General features: G+C 42.2%; 2 protein-coding genes and 1 long non-coding RNA gene across 4 annotated transcripts in view; 2 read left to right on the top strand and 1 right to left on the bottom strand.

The window, feature by feature from the left end:
* Positions 1–399: 399 nt before the first annotated feature.
* Positions 400–6,560, top strand: ATP5PO (ATP synthase peripheral stalk subunit OSCP). Its single transcript, XM_082220546.1, has 7 exons — positions 400–519; positions 2,346–2,396; positions 3,335–3,445; positions 3,690–3,819; positions 4,018–4,130; positions 5,231–5,317; positions 6,368–6,560. Exons 1-7 carry the CDS (start codon positions 490–492, stop codon positions 6,479–6,481), a joined length of 636 nt encoding a protein of 211 aa, XP_082076672.1. The 5' UTR covers positions 400–489; the 3' UTR covers positions 6,482–6,560.
* Positions 6,561–8,735: 2,175 nt separating this feature from the next.
* The window catches only part of ITSN1 (intersectin 1), an 86,482-nt gene continuing 70,358 nt past the window's right edge, over positions 8,736–24,859 (bottom strand). For both annotated transcript variants that reach the window (XM_082220484.1, XM_082220485.1), the window contains exons 29-39: positions 24,275–24,396; positions 23,432–23,538; positions 21,986–22,169; positions 19,923–20,021; positions 18,554–18,721; positions 17,133–17,345; positions 14,327–14,448; positions 13,462–13,544; positions 13,292–13,375; positions 11,954–12,127; positions 8,736–11,023 (exon numbers count right to left, since the gene is read on the bottom strand). In XM_082220484.1, coding sequence (XP_082076610.1) covers positions 10,875–11,023; positions 11,954–12,127; positions 13,292–13,375; positions 13,462–13,544; positions 14,327–14,448; positions 17,133–17,345; positions 18,554–18,721; positions 19,923–20,021; positions 21,986–22,169; positions 23,432–23,538; positions 24,275–24,396 — 1,505 coding nt within the window. In that variant the 3' untranslated portion in view covers positions 8,736–10,874. The remainder of the gene's footprint in view (positions 11,024–11,953; positions 12,128–13,291; positions 13,376–13,461; positions 13,545–14,326; positions 14,449–17,132; positions 17,346–18,553; positions 18,722–19,922; positions 20,022–21,985; positions 22,170–23,431; positions 23,539–24,274; positions 24,397–24,859) is intronic.
* Positions 14,460–18,547, top strand: LOC309531200. The gene is made up of 3 exons (XR_014219133.1): positions 14,460–15,613; positions 16,103–16,303; positions 18,342–18,547. It is a non-coding gene; the product is annotated as an uncharacterized lncRNA (long non-coding RNA).

Below are 24,859 nucleotides of genomic sequence, written 5' to 3'. Positions count from 1 at the left end.
ATTATTATTTATACCCCGCCCATCTGGCTGGGTTTCCCCAGCCACTCTGGGCGGCTTCCAACAAAAGAATAAAAATACATTAAAACATCAGTCATTAAAAACTTCCCTAAGGTGTAAATTACGTTTATGCATTAAAAAAAGCCACAAAACTTTTGCCTTGCTTCCTTTAAGCACACTTTCTTCTCTCGGCGCTTTGCAAAGCAGGATACACTACTCGGAACACGAAGCTGCATTCCCCGGAACCTTGCGATCCCAAGAAAAAGAATAAAGTTCCTTCTCCAATCCCAAACTCGCACGTGCCGCCCTCCACGCAAACTTATGGTCTTCCGCCTTGGCTCTTTCCGCCCCGCCCACTCGGGCGACTAGTTCTACAGAAACTACGATTCCCAGAAAGCCTTGCGCCTGCGTGCCCGGAGCCGAGACCTTGCGGCTGCGCTTCTCTCGTCTCGAGGACGGGGAAGGGCCCGGCTTGACCTACAGGAGGAGAAGATGGCTGCTGCTGCAGGGTTGGCTCAGAAGGTGAGCAACGACGCCTTGGGAAGGAAGAGGGGGTTCTGCTGGGGGCAGGTCTCTTACCTGAGGATGCCTCACTTGGCTTCCGAGACTGAAGCCTGGAGGCTTTGGGAGAAGGAGGAAGAGGGGGAGAGGGGAAAGTCTTAAACCCAAGTGGCCCCAAGAGGACTTGGAGGGTTTCCGGGGCTGCTGTGTGAGTGCCTGTCTGCAGCCTGGGCTTCCCTTGATGAAGGAAGCTCAGCAAGCCAGGCTCCTCTGCTAAGTCCTCCTGCCACTGGAACCCAGGAAGGGGCCTGACTATTGGCATATCTAGAGCATGCACCCCCAAACTTGGCCCTCCAGATGTTTTGTGACTACAACTCCCATCATCCCTAGCTAACAGGACCAGTGGTCAGGGATGATGGGAATTGTAGTCCCAAAACATCTGGAGGGCCAAGTTTGGGGGTGCCTGATCTAGAGCAGTACTACTACTACTACTACTAATTTATTACTTATACCCCGCTCATCTGGCTGGGTTTCCGCAGCCACTCTGGGCAGCTTCCAACAAGAGATTAAAAATACATTAAAACATAAGTCATTAAAAAACTTCCCTAAGCAGGGCTGCCTTCAGATATCTTCTAAATGTCAGATAGTTGTTTATTTCCTTGACATCTGGTGGGAGGGTGTTCCACGAGGCGGGAGCCACTACCGAGAAGGCCCTCTGCCTGGTTCCCTGTAACCTCACTTCTCGCAGGGAGGGAACCGCCAGAAGGCCCTCGGAGCTGGACCTCAGTGTCCGGGCAGAACGATGGAGGTGGAGACGCTCCTTCAGGTATACTGGGCCGAGGCCGTTTAGGGCTTTAAAGGCCAACGCTTTGAATTGTGCTCGGAAATATACTGGAAGCCAGTGTAGGTCTTTCAAGACTTCTGGACTGGCTTTGACCAGGGTTTCGGGTAGGAGTCTCTCCCATCCCAACTGGAGATGCTGGGACCGTCTCCATAAAAGAGATGTGCTGCCATACTGACCTGTGGCCCATTGGCCCTGTTTGGTTTGCCTCCTTGGATCTTGCCCCAGCCCTGACCTCTCCTCTGTAGTTCATGGTAGACAAGCGTAGGGTTCTGATGGGAGACCTGTGCGGGTTTTTGCCTACCAAAAGATGAAAGCAACACAAGAAATGCTTGGGAAGGAGAAGGGTGGATTTGATTTAAATCAAATCAATTTAAATCACTAGTCAGTAAGCCTTGATTTAAATCATTTTTTTACAGAAAGACATTCTTGCTGGTATAATCTTAATATTTACAACCAAATGAAGGTTTCATTTTGGAATAATAAATTTTCAAAGTAGTTTTTACAGTTACATCAAAAATTACTGATTTGGTTATACTGTACTATTAGAAATACCTAAACAGATAATTATGAAATTATTGTGAAGTTTAATAAGTTAACTGTTTATATTTGGACAACTTTTCTCCTGTACAGTTCTTTATTGGAAGGAGAAAAATAATAATTTCCTTAATAACAATTTAAACAATTTATTTAACTAAAACAATAACATTATAGCATATGTATCAATGTTTGTTAACTCATGTGGTTAAACAGTTTTTTAAAAAAAAACCTTAGAATGAGTTTCACCACACATGAAAAACTTAAAACAAATCCTTATTTCCTGATGAATAGCCTTTGGACTATGATGTAACTTAAATAGAAAACTATATTTAGAAAGTTTTTTTCCTCCAAAAGCATTTTCATTTAAAAATCTGATTTAAATTTAAAAAATCCATTTATGACTAATGTTGGATTTCACTGCTTTTTAAAATAATATAATGTAAATGACAACTTTTTCTTACTGTAGGTGCGTCACTTCAGCACCTCCCTAATCAGGCCAGCATCAAAACTGGTACAGGTAAGTTTATTTATTTATTTTACAAAACTGTGCAGATTAATTACACCAAGTTGCAGGTGGCAAGTGTACAGGAGCAACCTGATAAGAACCTGAAAATGTTTACCAGGAAAGAGGCTCAATTGCAGTTAGGGTGATTTACTTCCAATTAAAGATCAGGATTCTAGATAAATATATCTAGATTGCAGAATGCAGGGCCTTGTGTGCCACTTAAACTAGTGTCAATGTCCACATTTATAGCTAGCAATCATGTAGAATCTAACCTCAATATGATAGACGCAAGCTTTATAATGTGGCCAGTCACAATTGAAAATCAGCTCTTAGGGTCTGTGGCTGCAGCTGCTGTGTAGTGTGCTTAATGAACCATCTTATGCCTCTGCATTGCCTTACTGACTGATTTCCAGTGGATCAGCTAGCACCTGTCAGTTTCTGGGATTCCTGGGAAGGCTGGGGGTTTGGATGAATCTTGGTTTCATCTGCTGGATTTCTCTTATGTCCTTAAGCAAGAGCACAAATTGGCAAATACTTAACACAAATTAGTTATGCCTTAATATTAAGAGTTCCTAATTATGCATGTTTGTTTTGTTAAAACACAGCAACAGACTATGGGGATTTTGTTTTGTTTTTTTAAAAAATATTCTGGTATTACACCTGTCACTCTATTAGCAGTGCTGGCAGGGTGGGGTGCCAATCTTTATGTAGCTAAAACAGCACCCCTGATGTACAAGAGGAAAGTATTGCCATCCCTGGGAGAACTCAGAAGTTTACAGAAATATACCAAAAAAAATTGAAATTAACAGAGAACCCCGCTCCCCACAAAAAAGGGCCCATTGAGGACTGAGTATGCTTGCTAGGCAATGGATCATTGAAAATCAATTGAAATAGACAGTTTTGTCTTGTGCATTAATTTTTATACCTTGTATTTTTTCCCCCCTCTGAAGCCACCAATTCAAGTATTTGGGCTGGAAGGTCGATATGCCACTGCGCTCTACTCTGCTGCTTCTAAGCAGAAGAAGTTGGACCAGGTTGAGAAAGAGCTGACTCGAGTTCTGGTAATGTGATTTTATATAGTCCTATTGCACACCACTTAGCATCCATTTCCACTGAAGATGCTGATGCAAGTCCTTTTTTTACTTATACTGTTTCCTTGTTAGGGCAAAAGTCTTTTCTCTGTGGTTTGTTATATTTAGTTAAAAGGGCAACTTAAATACCTTTATGTTCCATTATAGTTATGTTGCTCTGACTAGAAGCAAATCTGATTTTGACCAAGAGATGCTTTTCTTGTTCCAAATCCAGACACTTCTGAAGGACCCTAAATTATCTATCATTGTCATGAATCCTCACGTAAAGAGTGCAGTAAAGCAAAAGACCGTGAATGAAATTTTAGCTAAAGAGAAAATGTCACCTGTCACTGTCAACTTTATCAGTAAGTAGTAGCAGTCTCTCTGTGGATGAACACAATAAAGTGGGTTGAGCTTGACAAATGGGCTTCGAATAATAGTACTGTAATATTGTAAACACAGTTTAGACTGGAAGATTTTCTTTGTAATTTGGCACTGTTTCATTACCCTTTTAGTACAGTTTGAATGTACGTAATGTAACACCTGCTCAATCTTTTCCCAAGATTTGCTTGCTGAAAATGGTCGCTTGAAAAACACGCCAGGTGTAATTTCTGCATTTGCTAAGATTATGAGTGCATTCCGCGGAGAAGTTTTATGCTCCGTAACCACTGCTCAGGTAAGCAAATGGCATGCAAAACTTCATTTAGAGGTTTTGCGGTCTTCAGGGTTTCTTAGTCTAAAGCCACTTTCCCGAGCCTGATGTTCTCCAGATGTTTTGGAGTACTACTTTCATCCCTCCCATTGACCAGGAAGATGGAGCTTGTAGTCTTAGCATTGTCAACAGGACCGCAGTCTGACCTATAGTGTAAAGAAGTTGGGGAAGGGTTATATTTGCAAAATGAATGGTACTTTGTTTACTAGCACTTAACATATGTCTGAAAAGGGGTTATTGGAACTTCAGTATTCATGTCACATTGAACTGTTGCAAGCACTTGTTCCTCTTGTGACTTTAATCTATTTAGCCCAGTCAAGTATTCTTAAATCCATCTCTACAAATAGCTAGCAAACATAGTTTTTTCCTGTTCACTTTATATGCTCTCTTAATTTTAGGTGGCAAAATGTTCATATTCTGAGACAGGACCAACATCTTGCTTTTTTGGTAATAACTGAGGACAACGCTATATAACACTTGGATTAGTCATTAATTAGTACTCCTGTTTTCAGCATTTTTTCAACATTTTCTAGCTTCTCTGAACAATTCTGCCACTCCATTCCTTAGAGCTTTCCTAGTTTTCAACTCTTGTTCTCTGCAGTGGAGAGGGCCACAAAATGAGACAAGGGAAGAAGTCATCTTATTTTTCGCCTTGCTTGTAGCATTGGGATTTGTGAAAAAGTCTTAGCCAAGTTTTTTAAAAAAATAAAAAATAAACCATACTGCAGCCTCACTTTAATGTTAGTCCAGACCCTATACTGATAACATCATTGCGAATGCATGGTACATATTAAAACCTTTTTTACTCAGAAGATGTCACAGATTAAAACACATATTGCAGACATTTTGACTCCTAAAAAGTGAATTTCAGTTAACTTGTGTAAAATATCCAATTGCTATTTACTAAGCCAAGCAAGAATGCTGCCACTTTCTGTTTCCAAGCAGAAAAATGCCACAACCTTATTGTATTGTATGTCAGTCATGGGGGCTGATCGTTTATCTTTCTGTTACATCATTGCTTGTTGACTTTCTGAAGCTCTCTATTTTTGTCTCAATACGTTAAGCCCTTGGATGAAGCTAATCTTACGGAGTTGAAGACAGCTTTGAATGGCTTTTTAGCTAAAGGAGAAATACTGAAACTGGAGATAAAGGTATGGTTACAGCTATGTAAAACAGAAGACTCTCTAATAAATGAAAAGTGACTAAGAAGGGCCATCTCAACAATCTAGAAGAACTTCCCCATTGGCCATAGAAAGCTTCCCTTAAAGGAAAATACATCCTCTTCAGGATGTGGATAATGCGTATTGGGCAGCCTAGCTGTCCAAGCTTATCATAAGCCAGGGATGAGGTATCTTTATGACTTGGCAGGTCAAATCACTCTGTTCCCACCCCCTTATGTCAACATTGGCAGGCGGAACAACTAACCTTTCAGTCACCTGACCATTATTCAACCGTGTCTTCTGCAGGGAATACCTGCACGGCTGAGTTCCCTACAGGGAGCTTTGCTGTACAGCAGATCCAGCCACTTCTCTTTATCTGCCCCACATCAGCCATCACTTATTATGTCAAGTGGGGAGCAGATGGGCATGACTTGGGGAAAGAGCTTCATGGACCAAATTTGGCCTGATGGCTGGAGCTTCCCCATTGCTCTCATAAACCATAGGGACTTGGCCCTGAATCAAGGCTGCTGGCTTGCTGTAGCCACTGGTTTCAAACAGGCGCCCAAAGAAATGTCTTCCTATGGTCTGTTGGCTGTTCAATTGCTTTAGACTTAGAATAGCCAATTCAATTGGAAGCAACAAGCAAATCTACCCCCCCCCAAAAAAAAAAACCCATAGGGACAAAGAGGCATAAGAGCCGTAGGGTGGAATCTAAGTAGCGCTAATCGTAATCATAGTATTTCTTAGGATCTCTGAAAACTTAAACATTGACAACAGAAGTATCAGTAAAAAAACCCATTATATTATCCTGTCTTGTGCACGTAAATTTTGCTCTATAAGAACCGTTCTTGAGCCAAACATAATGAGTTTTGGACCAAGCAGCCTACAAAAGTACTTCTCTGCAAAGGAACATATTTAATCTGTCTAATACTATTGATTTGTCAAGATCTTAAACCCAAACATTGTAGTCTTTTCTGTTATCATGTAGCCCATTATTCTCACTAGGGAATTCTAATTAGGAGTCTTGGTTTCTCCCCCTAGACTGACCCAACAATCTTGGGTGGAATGGTTGTCAGCATTGGAGAGAAATTCGTTGACATGTCGACAAAGACCAAGATTCAGAAACTAAGCAAGATCATGAGAGAGACTGTCTAAACATCTCGAGATGCTTCCTCCTCCTCCATAAAAACCTAGTCAGTTGTATGATGAAAACAATAAAAATGGTTCTCCTTAAGCAGTTGTTGTTGGTGCTTCAGTGTTTGGATTTGGTATTTTGAAATGGATCGATATTTAGTGCTCCTTTGCCTTTAAGTCACCATCTCAGTACCTTTTTGCAAGAATTATTCCTTTATCATAGGTTTGCTGTTAAGTGCTAGTGACTGCAAAATTGGCAGTTTCAATCGTATTAAAATTTCTTTCTTGGTTCTAACAAATGTTTGTGAGTGATTGACTCCCCAGTGTGGTGTAGTGGTTAAGAGCGGTAGTTACGTAATCTGGGTAACCGGGTTCGCGTCTCCGCTCCTCCACATGCAGCTGCTGGGTGACCTTGGGCCAGTCACACTTCTGTGAAGTCTCTCAGCCCCACTCACCTCACAGAGTGTTTGTTGTGGGAGGAAGGGAAAGGAGAATGTTAGCCGCTTTGAGACTTCTTAAAGGGAGTGAAAGGCGGGATATCAAATCCAAACTCTTCTTCCCCCTGAAACTGACTGATGCTCTTATGGTCCAGCATACTTTTAAAATGGCACTTTTGAATGATCAAATAAATATTTGATTATGAACGTTAAGTGTGGAATCTTTCCAAAGGAATGGCTTACGTGACCTTGGCTTATTTTTACTAATTAATGTTAAAGCACTAAATGGACTCTGTTGCTGGCCATTCAGCTGTTCAAATGTAAATGCAGTGCCAGGGGTAATAATTTGCAGGCAGATTACACAACTTAACGATATTGGCATGGCCTAACCTCCTATTGGAAGGCTAGTGTCCAGATGAATGGAAGTTAATAGTACCATTTTATTTTGCCTCGGTCAGACCACACCTGGAGTCCTGTGGTGTCAAGTCCTGAGTGCCACAATTTAAGAAGGATATTGATAAGCTGGAATGTGTGCAGAGGAGGGCAACCAAAATGATCAAGGGTATGGAAACCAAGACTTATGAGAAACGGTTAAAGGAGTTGGGTATGTTTAGCCTGGAAAAGAGGAGACTGAGAGGAGATATGATAGCCATCTTCAAATATATCAAGGACTGTCACATGAAAGATACAGCAAGCTTATTTTAACCTACTCCAGAGGGTAGGACCCGCACCAATGTTTTCAAGTTGCAAGAAAAGATCTTTCAACTAAACATGAGGAAGAACTTTCTGTTTGACAGTAGAATGGACTCCCTCAAAAAGGTTGTGGATTCTCCTTCCTTGGAGGTTTTTAAGCAGAGGTTGGATGGTCATCTGCCATGGATGCTTTAGTTGAGATTCCTTCATTGCAGGGGGTTGGACTAGATGACCCTTGGGGTCCCTTCCAACTCTACAATTCTATGATTTTATAATGGAACCTTATTTATGCAGACTGATAAGGACCCGTGTTTGTGGAACGTAATTTTTTGAGGGTGCTGAGATCTGTGTAGAGTGACTGGAATTACTGTTAATAGGCTGAAGTTAAGAGTTCTGCAGAATATTACACAGAATGGTGCTGTGGTCAAGACTGTACCTACGATTTGTCTTTCCAAGGTCGCAGAATCTTAGAGCTGGAAGGCTCATCTAGTCCAACCCCCTGCAATGAAGGAATCTCAGCTAAAGCATCCATGACAGATGGCCATCCAACCTCTGCTTAAAAACCTCCAAGGAAGGAGAGTCCACCACCTCCTGAGGGAGACTCTTCCACGGTTTAACAGCTCTTACTGTCAGAAAATTTTTTCGTACGTCTATTACTCTTAAGTGCTTAATTCCCTAAGGCTTTTGTTTTCCTTTTAAACCGGGAATTAATATTTATTTTTGGAGTTAAAAAATGGCAAGAGAGATTTAGAAAGGAGCTTGGCAAAGCAATTATCTCAGGGGTGAAGAATCTACGGTCCTCTGGGTGGTGTTGGACTACAAGTCCTATCTTATCTGACGATTTGCCATGCTGGCTGGGGCTGTTGGGAGTTCTAGTCCAACAACATCTGGAAGGCCACAAATTCCCCACCCCTGGAATATACTATCAGGGTTGTTATATAGGCAATCCCTTTCTTCCTCTTCGAGTCCCCCAGCTTCTCCAAAGACAGATAATTCATGTTCACCTCAGGGAGTATGGTCCCGGCTTTTTTCACAGTCTGAATGATAAGATTCTTTCCACATTATGATTATTTTTGTATCTATAAAAATACAGGAACACTCATCTTCATTACAACTCTGAGTAAAATTAGCCCAGCCAAAGAAGGTTAGAACGATGACATTTAATATTTTTCTGCCACTAAAGGATTTGTACCTTTTTTCCTCTACCACAACAATGTGTTATTTTCATATACATTATATTTCATAAAATGTTTTGATATGGAAAAAGGAAATCATGGGTTTAGTTCTATTTACATACTTTTAATTGAAACATTTTTGTACCAACATTGAAAAATAGAAACTTAAAAGTTTTTTTTTTAATTGTGTTTTCAACCAGTCAGTGGTAAACAATTGCATGCCTGTTAAGTTAAACTTCCTCTAAAACTTGGTCATTTGAAAGTTTCTAACTAAAGTGTGTTTCTCTGTTCCAAAAAATACATAAGTATGTCATTTCTGATACAAAATTCTACACTATCTTCAATAAATAAATAATAAAGCGATTCTTAAAAGTATGAAATGTAAACTTTTTCGTCCCTCCAACATACAGGATTTTTTAAAAAATAATTGCTGAAAATAATACAGTGGTCTCCTTGGAAATAATAGTACACAAACACTTTCAAGCACAGTTTACACTTATCACCAGACCTTAGCTACCTATCAAGTATAAAGCTATCCTAATTTCCTAATGGAAATCATAAAATTTTGCTGTGCTAGAGAACACCATCTCCACAGGAAACATGGAAACTGATACCAAAAACAACATGCAAAGAACAGTAAAGCCAACACGTTTCACAAGAACATTGACATGCTAACAGAACAGTCAACACCTCCCATTCTTAAAGTCCTTACAAAAATACCCATTTCTGCATGATCCTTGGGTAACAAACTGAAGAACTGGAAACACAAAGAATGAATGTGCCTGGTGCTGAAATGAACCCACTCGCAAAATTCCACCACTAACGCCCCTAGTTCAGCAAAGTTCTCAAGAACATACTTCTCTTGTTTGAATGCCTTCGAAGCGCTTTGCTGAATCAAGGTTGTCCTATGTGGGTCACACTGAGAGTGAATCCTTACATCTGCAACACAGCAATAAATCCCTTTGCAAAAACTTGTGACACCCAATGTTGAAACTGAATTTTTTTTAGTGAACCACTTTTGCAGTTAACACTTCGTTGAGCTACAGTATGCTACCACCCTGATTTCAAAACCATGGTGTCAAATTTATTTAGGCACAGTACTATTTTCAATAAATTAAGTCCCTTCTGACTGCTGCTAGCCTCAGCTTTCCTGAGCTAGAGCAGCTGTTTTCTTGTAACTGCCTTTGCGCAATTTAGCAGCAGTTTAATCATGTTTAATTGGTACAGTAGAACACACAGAACGACTCCGCCAAACCTTGGTCTACAATTATTTACAACCCCACTGAAATATAACCACAAAAAGCATTGATGTGTGGATACACAGTACTCCATTTGGGTGAAAGACACCCCAATGAGAAGCAGCAGGGATCAGGTCCCATTTATATTCTTCCTAAACGGGGTACGCTTTGAATTACTGGTCCCTAGACCGGGAATCCACCTAATATTTGCTGCTTCCTAATAAATACTTGGAAAAACCAACCTTCCACTCATTGAGAGCCTTCCAGATTACGGGCGACTGTCATTTAAACTTCAACTTGGAATAGTCTTTTCTTCTTCTCCCCCACCCCCACCCCTTTTATTTTTCAAAAACAGATTCAAAGATCACCATAAATTTCTTAAAAGAAACCCAAATATCTTACATGGCAAGAATTCATTCATGTCATAGGTATTTTCTATATAAATATATTCACATTATGTTTATATACCACTCTGTGGGGCAATAGGCACAACATTTCTAGGGGTAATTTACAGAAAGTCTGCAAAGACATGTCAGTGCCACCCTCTCTTGTTGACACCACATGCTGCAGTACCCAGAAAAATGTGCAGTGTTTTAGCACAGGCTACAGCTCTGTTTTTCTAGAAATCCTGAAAGCTACAGCAGAAGTTCCACAGAAAATAAAACAAACAAAAAACAAATCAACCCCCCCCAAAAAAGTTACATTTTCCTCACAAACTTGGAATTCAATTTTCTGCAAGGATTATCCAGCTACAAAGAGTTGTGTGGCATTGATAAGTATTTTGTTTCATATAAAAGGTCTGAGGATTCCTAGACAGATTTTGTAGGCGCCTATTGCAGTGTTTTCAGGTTAGAAGAAGCGTCTTCCTTTTTTAAGGTTCATCGAACAGCTGCAGATCCAGTCGGACAACTATCTCTCCTGTTGGAACTTCATGCAAGAGAAGACACTTTGTCACTGGTCCCTTTGAGCCCTGGTCCTTCTTAATGTCTGCTACTCGGATTTCTGTTCGGCCTAAAAAGTCTGAAACAGAAAACATACATAACGGTTAGAAATTACATATTCCTTGCTCCCATGAAGAACCACCTCTGGCAAGATGTTAATTCAGAAACAGCATGAGCAAACCAAAAACAGAAGCAGAAAATCTTGCTACGCATGCAGGGGTTTTATAATCTGTCAATGGAGATTTTCAGTTTCATTTCACTGGTGTTCTAGTGTTAGAGAAGAAGGGGCAGGGACATAAACCTGCAGCAAAACCTTCAAACTAAACAATTAATGGAAGCAGTCAGTGAGGATAGAGGCAATAGGAACAGGAAAATGAATATTGACAGACAAAGGGATGGAAACAGGAGATGGGGAGTTCCTCTGCTACGTGCATGCCAGAGCAAAAAACTAAGCAGGAACCAATCATGTATTGTAAAAAGGTAAAGGGACCCCTGACCATTAGGTCCAGTCATGACCGACTCTGGGGTTGCAGTGCTCAACTCGCTTTATTGGCTAAGGGAACCGGCATACAGCTTCCGGGTCATGTGGCCAGTATGACTAAGCCGCTTCTGGTGAACCAGAGCAGCAAACGGAAACGCCGTTTACCTTCCCGCCAGAGTGGTACCTATTAATCTACTTGCACTTTGATGTGCTTTTGAACTGCTAGGTTGGCAGGAGCAGGGACCGAGCAACGGGAGCTCACCCCGTCACGGGGATTCGAACCGCGGACCTTCTGATTGGCAAGTCCTAGGCTCTGTGGTTTAACCCACAGCACCACCCGCGTCCCCAATCATGTACTGTATCTAGGAGTTTTTTTCACTCCTGCCTAGAGACCAAGATGGAGCCTCAGCCCACACACATGGACCTCAGCAGAGGGACAGCCAAAATGAGATACCCTAAGTTGTCGTACACTCACATAGACGTGTATATAACCAAAAGACCAAGCTCAGAAGTAAGAATGTCACTTACCATCTGGTGAGAACTGATCCCTCTCAAACACTGTTATGCAAAGCACATCCTGTTCCAAATCTTTGATAAAGAACTGGCAGTTAGAATTCCATTTCGGGTTCAGTGTGTCCTGTATAGTCTTGGTAATATGACACTGAGAGCCCATCGTCACTTCACAATACGGGTTACTCTTTCCTGAAAGCAGAAGGCAAGTAGATGCACAGCCGTGGTCAAACATTTGCACACACAAATTTGGTAACTTGCTTCTGTGGTTTTGACATGACAGAACTGGAAAAGGCTTTTTGTACCTCCACCATTTGATTTAGCAAGGAAAATAATCAAATGCATCGGGCAGCCTGTGCTGCCTGTGGGTGAGTGCGCCAAAACTGAATCTGGCATCAGGTATACAAGATTGCTTTCTACATCAAATTTGACCCAGCCAGGGCTTGCCCAAGACATTTTGGCACCAGAAAGGAACCACAAAATGGCACCCCACCAGCTCGCCAAGGAAGAAGGGGTGATGGAAGACCTACACCAGGAACAAGGGGGGAGTGAAGTTCTACACTGGAAACAAGGAGGGAGAACAGCAGCAGCAGCAACAGCGAATGATGCATTCATTGGGTGCCTGATCTGCCCCTGTGGATCCTGCCACCTGAGGAGGTTGGCTCACCTTGCCTCATGGTGTTGGCCAATAAATAGGGCCATGAATACCATGGGTGGCAAATTTGAGTAGACATTTCTCCGGGGTGTGGGGGTGTGTAGTGGTTTGACTGTTGGGAGGCTTTCACCATGTGAAAATCACTAACACTATTAAAAAATTTGCTGGCTATATCAGTCTATATAAAGGTAAAGGGACCCCTGACCCGTGACTGACTCTGGGGTTGCGGTGCTCATCTCGCTTTACTGGCCGAGGGAGCCGGCGTACAGCTTCTGGGTCATGTGGCCAGCATGACTAAGCTGCTTCTGGCGAACCAGAGCAGCAGCGCACGGAAACACCGTTTACCTTTCCGTCGGAGCGATACCTATTTATCTACTTGCACTCTGACGTGCTATCGAACTGCTAGGTTGGCAGGAGCTGGGACCGAACAATGGGAGCTCACCCCGTCGCGGGGATTCAAACCACCGACCTTCTGATCGGCAAGAGCTAGGCTCTGTGGTTCAACCCACAGCGCCACCCGCGTCCCATCAGTCTATATAGAGTGCAACAAAACACCATTTTACAAAACTTACATTCCCCCCCGACAACCTGTTTTACATTAAATGATCAAAGCACCCAAGACGTTTCCCTTCTTTTTGTCACATTTTACACACCACACACACTCTTATATACACACATATAGAGAGAAATGAAGTTCTTACCGTGGGATCTGCAGGGCTTCAGTTCAATACCTTCAACAATGTTCACCATTAACCTTCCAATACCGGTTGCCCTTTGGGAACGGACTGTGGCAAGAACAGGCAAGAGTCATTAAAATACTCTCTTGAAATTTTGGGGAAAACGTCTAAATACTGTACCCCCATTGCGGTACCTAAATAGGCCTTTTCCCTCTTCTTCTTCTCTGTTTCTATGTAAAGTTCAGAAGCGGCTTTGATTTTCTGAACCCAGGCCGTCCTTGAGAGAGAGAAAGAGAAGGTGGAAAGGAAATTACGTATCATTATGAAGTACATGCAAGTGAGCAAAGCTGACTGCATGCAGGTAGGAAGAAGATCTAGATAAAGGCATTAACTTATTTGCATTACAGTCATACCTTGGAAGTCAAACAGAATCCGTTCCGGAAGTCCGTTCAACTCCCAAAACGTTCGGAAACCAAAGCGCAGCTTCTGATTGGCTGCAGGAAGTTCCTGCAGCCAATCGGAAGCTGCGAAACCCATGTTGGATGTTCGGCTTCCAACAATAGTTCACAAACCAGAGCAGTCACTTCCGGGTTTGCGGTGTTCAGGAACCAAAACATTTGAGAACTAACCTGTTTGAAAACCAAGGTACGACTGCATGTTTAGTTCTCAGGAAAAATCTGGATGTGATGTGAGAGATCTGTGAATAGGACCTTCCCTGCCATTGTTGCCTGTTTTCAAGGTAATATTGGCCACGGGGACCCCAATTCAGTTTGGGATAGTAGTGCTGATACAGAGGAGGTTTAACCTTTTCCCCTGCACTGTTTTCCCAGTTAAAATTTCTCTAAGACTCAAAGCAGGCAGCCCATGGTTGCTAGGGGAGGATAAACAAATCAGGGAAAGTGCAAGTAAAAAAAGATGGCAACATCAGAAACTGGAGAAATCTCATTATGAAACACTGTGTGTGTGTGTGTGTGTGTGTGTGTGTGTGTGTGTGTGTGTGTGTAAGAGCTCTTACATCTTCCCATTATGTTCAGTGCCAATACAGAGATTTTTTTTTACCTTTCATTTATGCTTTCTGCACGGAGTGTGTAGACCCGATCAATGTGAGAGATATGAAAGATGGGCTCGTCGCCAGAAGGATCCGTGGGTAGTTTAACCAAGACCTCGTTTAGAAATATGGGCTGCAAAAAAAAAAGAAAAAAAGTTAAGTGTTAAGCTAGGTCAAGTCAGAATGAATGCTCTATAACAGGAGTCAAGTTCAGCAAAAAGAAAAATGACTAGCATGCTGTGCTCGGGACAGCTGGGCAGACATACCCTTAAGAACTAGGAGTGCCTCTGAGCACATGCCAAGCCCAGGAATTTGTGATCAGTACCAGAACAAAGATCACACATCCTTTCACACAAAAATTCATTTCTGGTCTCCATCCCACCCAGGACCATTTTTCAGAAACCAATTTTCAAGGGAGAGTAGGAAGCTTTTTAGCTGTTGCAATTGTTAAGATACATTTTTAAAATATTCTTATTGAAAGCACATAGTTCAATAATATACTGAAATAAATATATATAGAGAGAAAACAAAACAATTACAAAAACTCTACAGTGCAACATTTTGTTGCAGATCCCACTGTTGTCTACTAGCATGGTTCAATTTCTATGTGATTTTTAGCATTCACAGACTTTACCATAAAGAAAGAGGGTAAAAATCTGCACCAGGGAAATGGTATCCCAAAAGCAAATCCAAAACTCAACAAAAGTAAACAAGAAAGAGGTGTTTTTCAACCATCTATGGCTAGTTAACAGAAACCTGGACCCTTAACACAGTATAGCTTTTCTTTTGAATTAAGATACATATTGGAGTTATCTGCCTGAACCTTAGTTACAAATGAAAATATTTGAGGGTTTCTAGCCTGGGCTTCAATCCAGATAAAGCTTTGGCCTGGGCCAATATCCACACAACACTTTAGCGTAATGATGATAGAGCAGGGTGGGGACTCTACAGCTAGAAATGTTGCGATGTTTTTCCTTGAAGGAATGTGTCAATAATGCATTAAATGTTAGCTTTACTCCCACTCATAGCAAGTAGCAACCTATGCTTTTCTTTATTCACTGGCATGGTAAAAAGAGGGGGCTAGCTCACATATTACATGGTAACTAAACCAGGGTTATTACATGCAGCCAATTACATGGTGGGCATGTCTTCTGAAACCGATTTGTTGCATTCTCACTTCACATCTTTACATCATCATTGTGTACTTACGTGTGCACCTTTAAAAAGGGCTATATTTAAGGTGCATCAAAACTTGTTGAGTGGAGTGCTCCTGTACAATGTTACAGTCAGCTAGGACAGTGTTTTTCAACCACTGTTCCGCGGCACACTAGTGTGCCGCGAGATGTTGCCTGGTGTGCCGCGAGATGTTGCCTGGAGGGAGGTGAGCGAGTCGGGCGGCGAGAGGTGGGGCGGCGGCGGCGAGGAGAGGCCGCCCAGCGCGGGGCTCTCGCCGTCTGCCTGCCTGGCTGCCTGCGAGCTCGGCGGGCAGCGCCTCCGTCTGCAGCGCCCGCCTCGCGGCTCTCATTCCCTGCCCCTGCCAAAGCTCACCCAGCCAAGCCGCGCTCTCCTTCCTGCCTCGCTTTGCTGCCTCCTCCCCCCCGCCAAAGCTTGGAGGTTCCCCGGCAAGGGGGAGGGGAAAAAATTGAAACTTACACTTTCGTGCGTCCCTCCCGGCGTGACGCTGCGCGCTGACGTCACGGGGCTGTAATGGTGGTGTGCCTCGAGATTTTTTTCATCAAACAAGTGTGCCTTTGCCCAAAAAGGTTGGGAAACACTGAGCTAGGAAGCTATTATTCCATTCTCCCTTCCTGCCCCCCTCCCAGTTCATCATTGTGTCTGTTTGTTCCATCCTCACTAGGTTCTTTTGAGGGATTCTGCCATAGTTGCCACCTCCAAGGTTTTCGTATGTTTGCACGTCTTGCTGTTTCCTTGCTTGTGCTGACACCTCAGCGGCCCTGTTTGACTACAGTCCTGTTGGCAATCATCAGGTGAGTTCACTGTTAGTATACATCAGGTATGGGGAACTTTTGACCCTCCAGATGTTGCTGAATTACAGCTGCCATCAGCCCCAGCAAGCATTGCTAATGACGGGGGGGGGGTGAGGGGAGTTGTAGTTCAACAGCATCTGGAGGGCCAAAGGTTCCCTGCACCTGGTAAATATGCCTGGAAAGATCTCACCTCATATTGCAAAGCAGGCACATTTGTGGTGTCCATGTGGTTTTCCTATACAGAAAATATATCAAAATAAGAAATTTCCTTGCCAACAAATGTCCGTATAATTAAAGCTATGGTTTTCCCAGGAGTGATATATGGAAGTGAGAGCTGGACCATAAAGAAGGCTGATCGCCGAAGAATTGATGCTTTTGAATTATGGTGCTGGAGGAGACTCTTGAGAGTCCCATGGACTGCAAGAAGATCAAACCTATCCTTTCTTAAGGAAATCAGCCCTGAGCGCTCACTGGAAGGACAGATCCTGAAGCTGAGGCTCCAATACTTTGGCCACCTCATGAGAAGAGAAGACTCCCTAGAAAAGACCCTGATGTTGGGAAAGATTGAGGGCACAAGGAGAAGGGGACTACAGAGGACGAGATGGTTGGATAGTGTTCTTGAAGCTACTAACATGAGTTTGACGAAACTGTGGGAGGCAGTGGAAGACAGGAATGCCTGGCGTGCTCTGGTCCATGGGGCCATGAAGGGTTGGACACGACTAAACAACAACAAAGAAATTTCTTGTGTTGCCTAAACACCTTTTTTCACATGAAAAAGTAATTGGACGTTATCAATATTTCTGAATTTCCATTTAAAATAATTTCTTACCGTTTTGTACATTTTATACTGCAGGTTAGACTTGGGGCTGAAGACCTTATCTGTGCCAGACGAGCCGAGAGGTTTTATTATCTGTGTCAGCAGGAGGAAGTCGTTGAACAGAAAGCCATACAGCTCCTTGTTGCTCTTGGCCTTGTAGAGTTTCCCACTGTGTAGAAATTTGCGTGGCCCCAAGCAGTTTGTAACAGAGTTAAAAACAAGTTGCTGATGGGAACAGAAAGGGAGTGTGGGGAGGGGGGGGAAACCACAACAAGTGAGATGAATAAAAATATACTTGTTCTGATACTGTTGGATACAGCTGCAGAAAACTGACAGAATCTGCAGAAATCTGACAACAGCTTCAGCTCATTTGCAGGCATAATAATGGCTTAGTGCTTGACTCTCAGCAGTAAAGTGCCAGCACTTGATGGAATGGCAGGGACACTTCTGTTATTCCTAGAATTATCCCTTTGCCCTTGTACCCTTCAACAAGGGTGGGTTTACTTATGATGAGAGGAGAAGGATTCTGACCGATGCCTGATTTTCTTCACTGGTGCTACACATTTGTATAGGAAGTAGGAGGAATGTGTAGACCTAATTAATGGCTGCATTAGCAGATCAAACTAAACCATAGTTTAGTGTGATGTCCACAAGTAGGAATGAGAGGCCGTGATCATTGGGCTCATGTTCTCCCCATCTCCTTTCCACACACATGTGCAGTGAAAAAGGGGGAACATGAGATGGCAATGGCTTGTTCTGGCCTGTGCACTGTACCTTAACCTGATGTGCAAACATGGTAGGTGCGTTATTAACGAATGGTGTCAAAGATTTAAAATGAATTCACCTAGTTTAGCTGACCATTTCCCTCCACTGCACTGAATTGTAATCTGTACACTCTTTGGGGGCAGGGAGTTGTCTTGCTTTTATATCACAAAATGCTAAAACCACAAGGCACATTGATGGGCCTTAGTAAGTAAGTAAGTAAAAAACAAATGCACAACAATTTCAAGTGGTTATTTGTCTGGAATGCCTACTTTATACATTCCAGAAATTTCTCAATTACCCTAGAGTGATATGGCTAGCAATTCCGCTTTGCATCCTTCGTATACAGAACTTGCTTAGCTTTTCTGAATCAAAGCTAGATTTTGCAACATACTTTATTTGGGAGAGGAGAGGGAAATTATGAACTGAATAAAAGCTGTGGTCTTCATTTCATTGCAGAAACGTTAAGTGACAGATGGCTGATGTAACGGGTTCAAGAGATAAGTGGAAAGAGAAAATTGGCAGGAAAAAATGCCAAATGAAGAGCAGGATGAATTTGTGAAGACTTACCAGCATCTCTTTAGCTAGAGAAGTTTATCAGCATTGTTTCCTAAGCCATCTTTTCTGGAAGATTAGTAACTACAGTCTGATTCTACGTATTTCAGCTTTACCTCTGATAGTCCTTCACACTGAACGTGAGCCTGGATCCATTCAAGCCTGTCTGAGTTCTCCTTCTCACGCACCCCTTCATTAACCTGAGAACAAAGTTCTTCCGCTTTCTCCAAAGCCTGTTTCAAGTGGCTGTGATCAGGGTGATTTTCAGGAGTATTTTCTAATATCTGCAGGCAAATAAACTGGATCAGGTTCTTATAAAACTGCATATCTATTCCTTCTTAAGCATCTGAAAAATTAAATATATCTTTACAGATATAAAGAACATTAAGCACCCAAAGTAAATGTTATTAAATAAATCCTGCCCTAAATCAATGAAAAGAAAAACATCACTGCCTCTTGATTGCCAAAACGCTATAAAGATTACTTCTCTTCAAATCAATCCCTTTTTTATCTTCCCTGTGTTAATCTAATAAAAATGGAACATTTCATTCTCTTACACAATCATTTATTTAAAGAAAAATGGGCCTGATTAGTCCCCACTGGAGCTTTTGCCCTGTAGGTCAGGGTCTATCCTTCTGATTAAACTGCATGCTGGAGGTGAAGAAAGATGAGGAAGAGAACAGTCCTCTTACCCCAGGCTACAAACAATTCACATAACTAAAGAAAACAACTTGCACTAAGAAGGGGAAGGATTTCCCTTTTGCACCAAGTGGGGCAAAACGCTGCAGCTAGACCGTTGATGGGAAGAGACTATTGCCAGCAAATAACTCCCATGCTCAAAAGCTTGCACCAGCTGCCTATACACTACAGGGCTAGGTTCAAGGTACCTGTATTAATTTATAAGGCCTTTAACAACTTGGGTTCAAGATACCCGAAGGGCCACCTAATTGGTGATATCCCTGTCCAATCACTGAGGTCTTCATGGGAGTCATTCTTAATCTACTGACTCGCAGTCAGTAGGCCCAGCAAGCAGTTGGCCTACTGGGCCATTCTGGGCAGACCACCATGTCCTGAGCCCGATTTCATGTATGGAAAAGTTCAAGCCATGACCCCCCCAAAGAAGAAGAAGAAGAAGAAGAAGAAGAAGAAGAAGAAGAAGAAGAAGAAGAATCAGGAGCTCACTCTAAGCATGTTCCCGGATCTTCCTTTGCATCAAAAATTCAGCATTTTCCTGTCTTTTTCTGTTGTCCTATAGAAGACACCAGAAGTAGTGCAAGGCAGCCAGTTGAAAGAATACTGACTTTTAATGTGCTCCCTATTGTTCCTTTGCATCCCCGGTTTGAATTCGGACATACTGCACATCCTCATGAGTTAATAGACTATAGAAATGCGGATCCCATGCAAGAAAAACTTAAACTCTGACTCTGGCTTCTTAACTATAGCAGTTTTGGCAACATATTTCCACACGTTAGCAAAAGGACTTACATTTTTAATTATCAGAGGATATCGCGTTACTCGTTGCATAGGCTTTAGCAGAAAACTTGACAACGGCATTCCTTTACAGCGAGGCTCCATAGCTAACCTCTGAAATATTGAGAGCAAAAAACGTTGGCAGCTAGTTTATGAAGGTCAGACACAAGTATTTATAAAAATGCCCAAAGCACACTGTGGTCTCCATTTATTCTCTACAAATGTGGCTTCCTTGGAGTGGTGAGGACATGCCAGGAAGCAATTTCAGTGGTTGCTCAGTGGTTGTGAAGTGTTCTTCGTTCAGAATGTTGACAAAGGCTAGGTCTGTTCTCCAGACCATAAATGGTCTTATGTGGTTGGAAATAAGCAGGCGGTTCTTTTATTGGCACATTTAAGTCAACATTTTTTATCCAAGTACAGTGGTACCTTGCAAGACGAATGCCTCGCAAGACGAAAAACGCACAAGACGAAAGAGTTTTTCGTTTTTTGAGTTGCTTCGCAAGACGAATTTCCCTATGGGCTTGCTTCGTTCGCAAGATGAAAAAACTCGCAGAACGAATTAATTTCGTCTTGCGAGGCACCACTGTAGACTTTTTATTATGTGATCTCAAACATTGTTTCCCTTAGGTGGCAGAGACAGAATAGTTTAAAAATGAGGCCTGGGTCAGAATTACTCACTGTTTGTTGTATTCTAAGATTCTGTAAAACAGTTAAGCGTATGCCTCAAGGAAACAACTGTTCAAGTGTTTTCAGGTCTGTGTTGGTATACGACATGTTATTCCATTTATGTTATGTGTTGTATTGGGAGGAATCACACTGTCTATAATGTGTAGAGCAGTGAAAATCCAGCATTTAACACCTTCCTGTATCTAATTATCGGTCAACACACATGCTTCAGCAAGGCCAAAAGAGAAGGCGGGGAGGGGGGAAGCCAACTAGGTTTTAAAAACAGAACTCTCAAAATAACACCATCATTCCACAAGTACAATGGGCAAGGCAAGACCCCCCCCCCAACCTCATGCTCCTTTCCCAGAATGGAAAGAAGGGGATACAAAGCTGAAGAGCATTTACAACCAATTCACATAAGCAAGGGTAAAAAAGACAGAGTTTCCATTTCCAATTCTTGCGTACAATCCTTTCCTGAATGGGCACAATACCCACATGCAGAAGGGTTCTCCGTACTACCCTGGTGCATGTGCATAGGCACACTACAACTACCGCATCAGGTCATTAGGGGGAACAGAAAGCTAATATCCTGTGACCATGAGGAGGGAAGAGCTAGGCAGAATATGAGAGACTCATACAGTTCTGTCATTACTTCTAAAAGTCTAACATCCACACTGGGGTGGGGGAAGAACCAAGGCTCTGTTATGTCCTTCAGCACATAGGCACTGTGCCCTGGGAGAGCATATAATATTATATAATACATATATTTTCTTCGCTCGCTTGCCGTGAACCTCTATTGTCTATTCATAGCAAGAGTACAGAATTTTTTCACAACGTTGGCAATACAAACAGCTTTTTATTGGGATCCTCCTTCCAGAAGGATTTGGTTGGCCACTTTTGGAAACAGGATTTTGGGAACAGATGGGTCCTTGGCCTGAGCAAGCAGAACTCTTCATGCCTCTTTTGTGCACTCAAGGGGGATATATATATATATATATATATATATATATATATATATATGCAGTCTTCCATGCCGAATCACAAACTGTTTTTGAAACTCTGCTGATTTTCAAAAGCAACCTGCCACACTGTACAGAGGACTTCGGTTTGAAAAGATGTCAAAAGGCTTGTTGACAGATCTCTAAACCGTGACCCAGGTAAAGAGGAACATGACGGAATCAGGATCCTGGTTGGCGACCCTAGGTGGCAGTGTATTGACTATCTCCACTGCCACTTTCAGCTAATCTCCAGTCAATTGGTCACTAGTATAGGACGAATGCAGAGAAATCAGTTAAAATGTGTGAAGCTGCTTTTGGTTACATTTCCTATATGGCTCTTTTAAAATAAATTAAACCCAGAAAGCAGATGCACGAGTTTCTTTGAATAAATTACCAACGTGGATATTTTATTACTTTAACAAAGTCCTTGAACTCGGGGACTTCGTCTGTCTTCTGCTGGATGAGGGCTGCTCCGTTCAGCTGGCAGCTACAGAATCGAATGTAAGGCTGCATGTGTGGAAGCTGTGCTGTCAGGATATCGCCAATCATTTTGACAGGCATCCTCTCTCCTGACATTTTCTTACGAACACGCAGCGCTCTGAACACAAAAGAGAAAATGGGGAGAGATGTTGATATATGTTCAGTTTAATATAGTTGTACTATGTTATGTTATGTTATGTTATGTTATGTTATGTTAATGTTATGTTATGGGACGCGGGTGGCGCTGTGGGTTAAACCACAGAGCCTAGGACTTGCTGATCAGAAGGTCAGCGGTTCGAATCCCCGTGATGGGGCGAGCTCCCGTTGCTCGGTCCCTACTCCTGCCAACCTAGCAGTTCGAAAGCACGTCAAAGTGCAAGTAGATAAATAGGTACCGCTCCGGCGGGAAGGTAAACGGTGTTTCCGTGCGCTGCTCTGGTTCACCAGAAGCGGCTTAGTCATGCTGGCTACATGACCCGGAAGCTGTACGCCGGCTCCCTCGGCCAATAAAGCGAGATGAGCGCTGCAACCCCAGAGTCGGTCACGACTGTACCTAATGGTCAGGGGTCCCTTTACCTTTACTATGTTTCCATATAAAAGCAGCAGAGATCTATTATGGTAATGCTGTCTTATTGTAAATTGCTTTGAGGTTTTTTATTAGTATAAAGCGATAATGAAGTCAGATCAATCAAACCATAACAGGTTAGCCATCATTTATGCATTAATATAGAGCAGGGGTAGGAAACTTTTTTGGCCTAGCAGGTTAACTCTGGCAGGTGGGTGCAACAGCACACTTGTCAAGCTCCTGACACCAGATGATTGACATGTGGCTTGTCCCATCTACCTGTCCCTCGTGTAGTGTGTTTCCTAAGCACCTAAAAGCCAGCTGGTTATAGAGGATTATGTGAGTAGTGATCTCCCATTGCTTGTTTGGAAATGGCCTGTTAAAGATTCCCATCACTTATGAACCCAAGAGCTGTACAAAAAGAAGAGACTGCTTAAGAAAGGAGAAAATAAATTGCATAAGTTCATAAGTTGCTAGAGTGTAATGTGTCTCACTAGAAACATGCCCATTAAAAACTTGACTTTGACTTCAAAATTATATCTGGTGGGAAATTTTGTAAATGCACATTGCTTCTTTACTGCACCATCATATTTTGCAACTACGTTCCACCTATGTAAAAATTTATATACCCCCGTCCCTTTGAACAAACCATATTCAGCCATCATCATGAAAGGAAAAACCAGACCTAAGAAAAATGCATTATTTCAATCCCTACAATATTTTTTTTTTCCAAGTGCTGCTGAAAAATGAGGACAATGAAGGAGAAAGCATCCAAATATGTAATTGGCAATAAAATGTTTTCAAAAGCAACTTACTTCAGTAGTTTGATATTGCACATAATCAGCTCTTTCCAATTTACAAAAATCATAGCAACCTCTTTTTCTGTCAACAGCTCGGAGTCCATCAGTGGCTTCTGGAAGATCTGCAGATTCAAATGAACAATTTAGAACACACAATAAGCCTATTCACTGTGATTCATCTGCAGCCACTGCTTTGAATTAAAGCTCTGCAGATCTCACTTCCTGCCTCATTCTGATCATTTGATGGAGTGAAATACAGTCAAAGATAAGCACTTTTTATTCCTTTGGTTTCAGCGGACGATACTTAACTCTCCCATTCAAAGCAATCAGAGCTCAATAGCCTTAACTGCAGTGGGATCATACCCACACCTATTAGAATAAATTACAGATAGGTAGCCGTGTTGGTCTGCCATAGTCAAAATAAAAAAATTCCTTCCAGTAGCACCTTAAAGACCAACTAAGTTAGTTCTTGGTATGAGCTTTCGTGTGCATGCACACCTGTTAGAATAGTTGGTGGTAGAGGACTACATGCTGGCTTCTCCTATAGGAAACTGCAATAAACTGTCAGATCTTAGCCTATATTTTTTTAGTCCCTTCCAAAAATACTGCCTTCAGAAAAACAGTGAACAAAAAATGCCTTTTATTTTACTATTTGTTTGCAGTCTCCTTCAGGGAAGCTATTGGTCATGGGATAACTGGGACACACAGTTTTGATTTCCAAAGTTCTCAAGTTGCACAATTCCCATTCAATCCTGCAAAGGTCTCCAGAAAAATGTCATGTTTGACCCCTTTTACGATGAGGCCAGGGTGAGAAAACACATCAGGAGAAGTTGTTAAAATGTGTACAATCAGCCTCACCTCTGTTACCAACTGCAAGTCATTCACATAGTTCTCTTCTGTTACTATGAGTTCATGGATGTAGCCCTGCCGTTTCCTTTCCGTAGGTGTCAACATGTCTAGGAGGTGCAGATCAGCACACCCTGGAAAACACAAGGAAAGGAACAGCATTCACTCTTTGGAACACTAACCCAATTCCTCATAAAAGGCAAGTTACAGTGCTGAGTTATCTGTGCTACAAATAGCACAGAATGGAATGTGTGGGATGTCTGGCTTGTTTGAAAAGAGTGTTAAAACTGCACCCAAGGCATAATTTTCTTGGAGATGGTAAACCTGTGTTTGAATTCAACCACTTCAGAGTGCAGGCTGAGGCTTAACATGTGCCTGAAGTGACGACGACTTACAGTGTCAGCCAGAACTAGGTCTATTGTGCTGACCTATTTAAAGCTGATAAACTAAGCTTTCAGACAAAGCAAAAGGTAAATTATAAGGCATTGGTTGGAACCACCTCCATTGCATTGTGTTACAGAGACAGAACTCTCTATGTTTATACACTTAGGAAGGAATATTCTCTGAAGAGATTGTACACTGGATTCAGTTTTCAGT

This window comes from Podarcis vaucheri, assembly GCF_965113315.1.
Source record: "Podarcis vaucheri genome assembly, chromosome: 4".
NCBI classification, from domain to species: domain Eukaryota; kingdom Metazoa; phylum Chordata; class Lepidosauria; order Squamata; family Lacertidae; genus Podarcis; species Podarcis vaucheri.
This window is presented reverse-complemented; position numbering and strand designations above follow the sequence as displayed.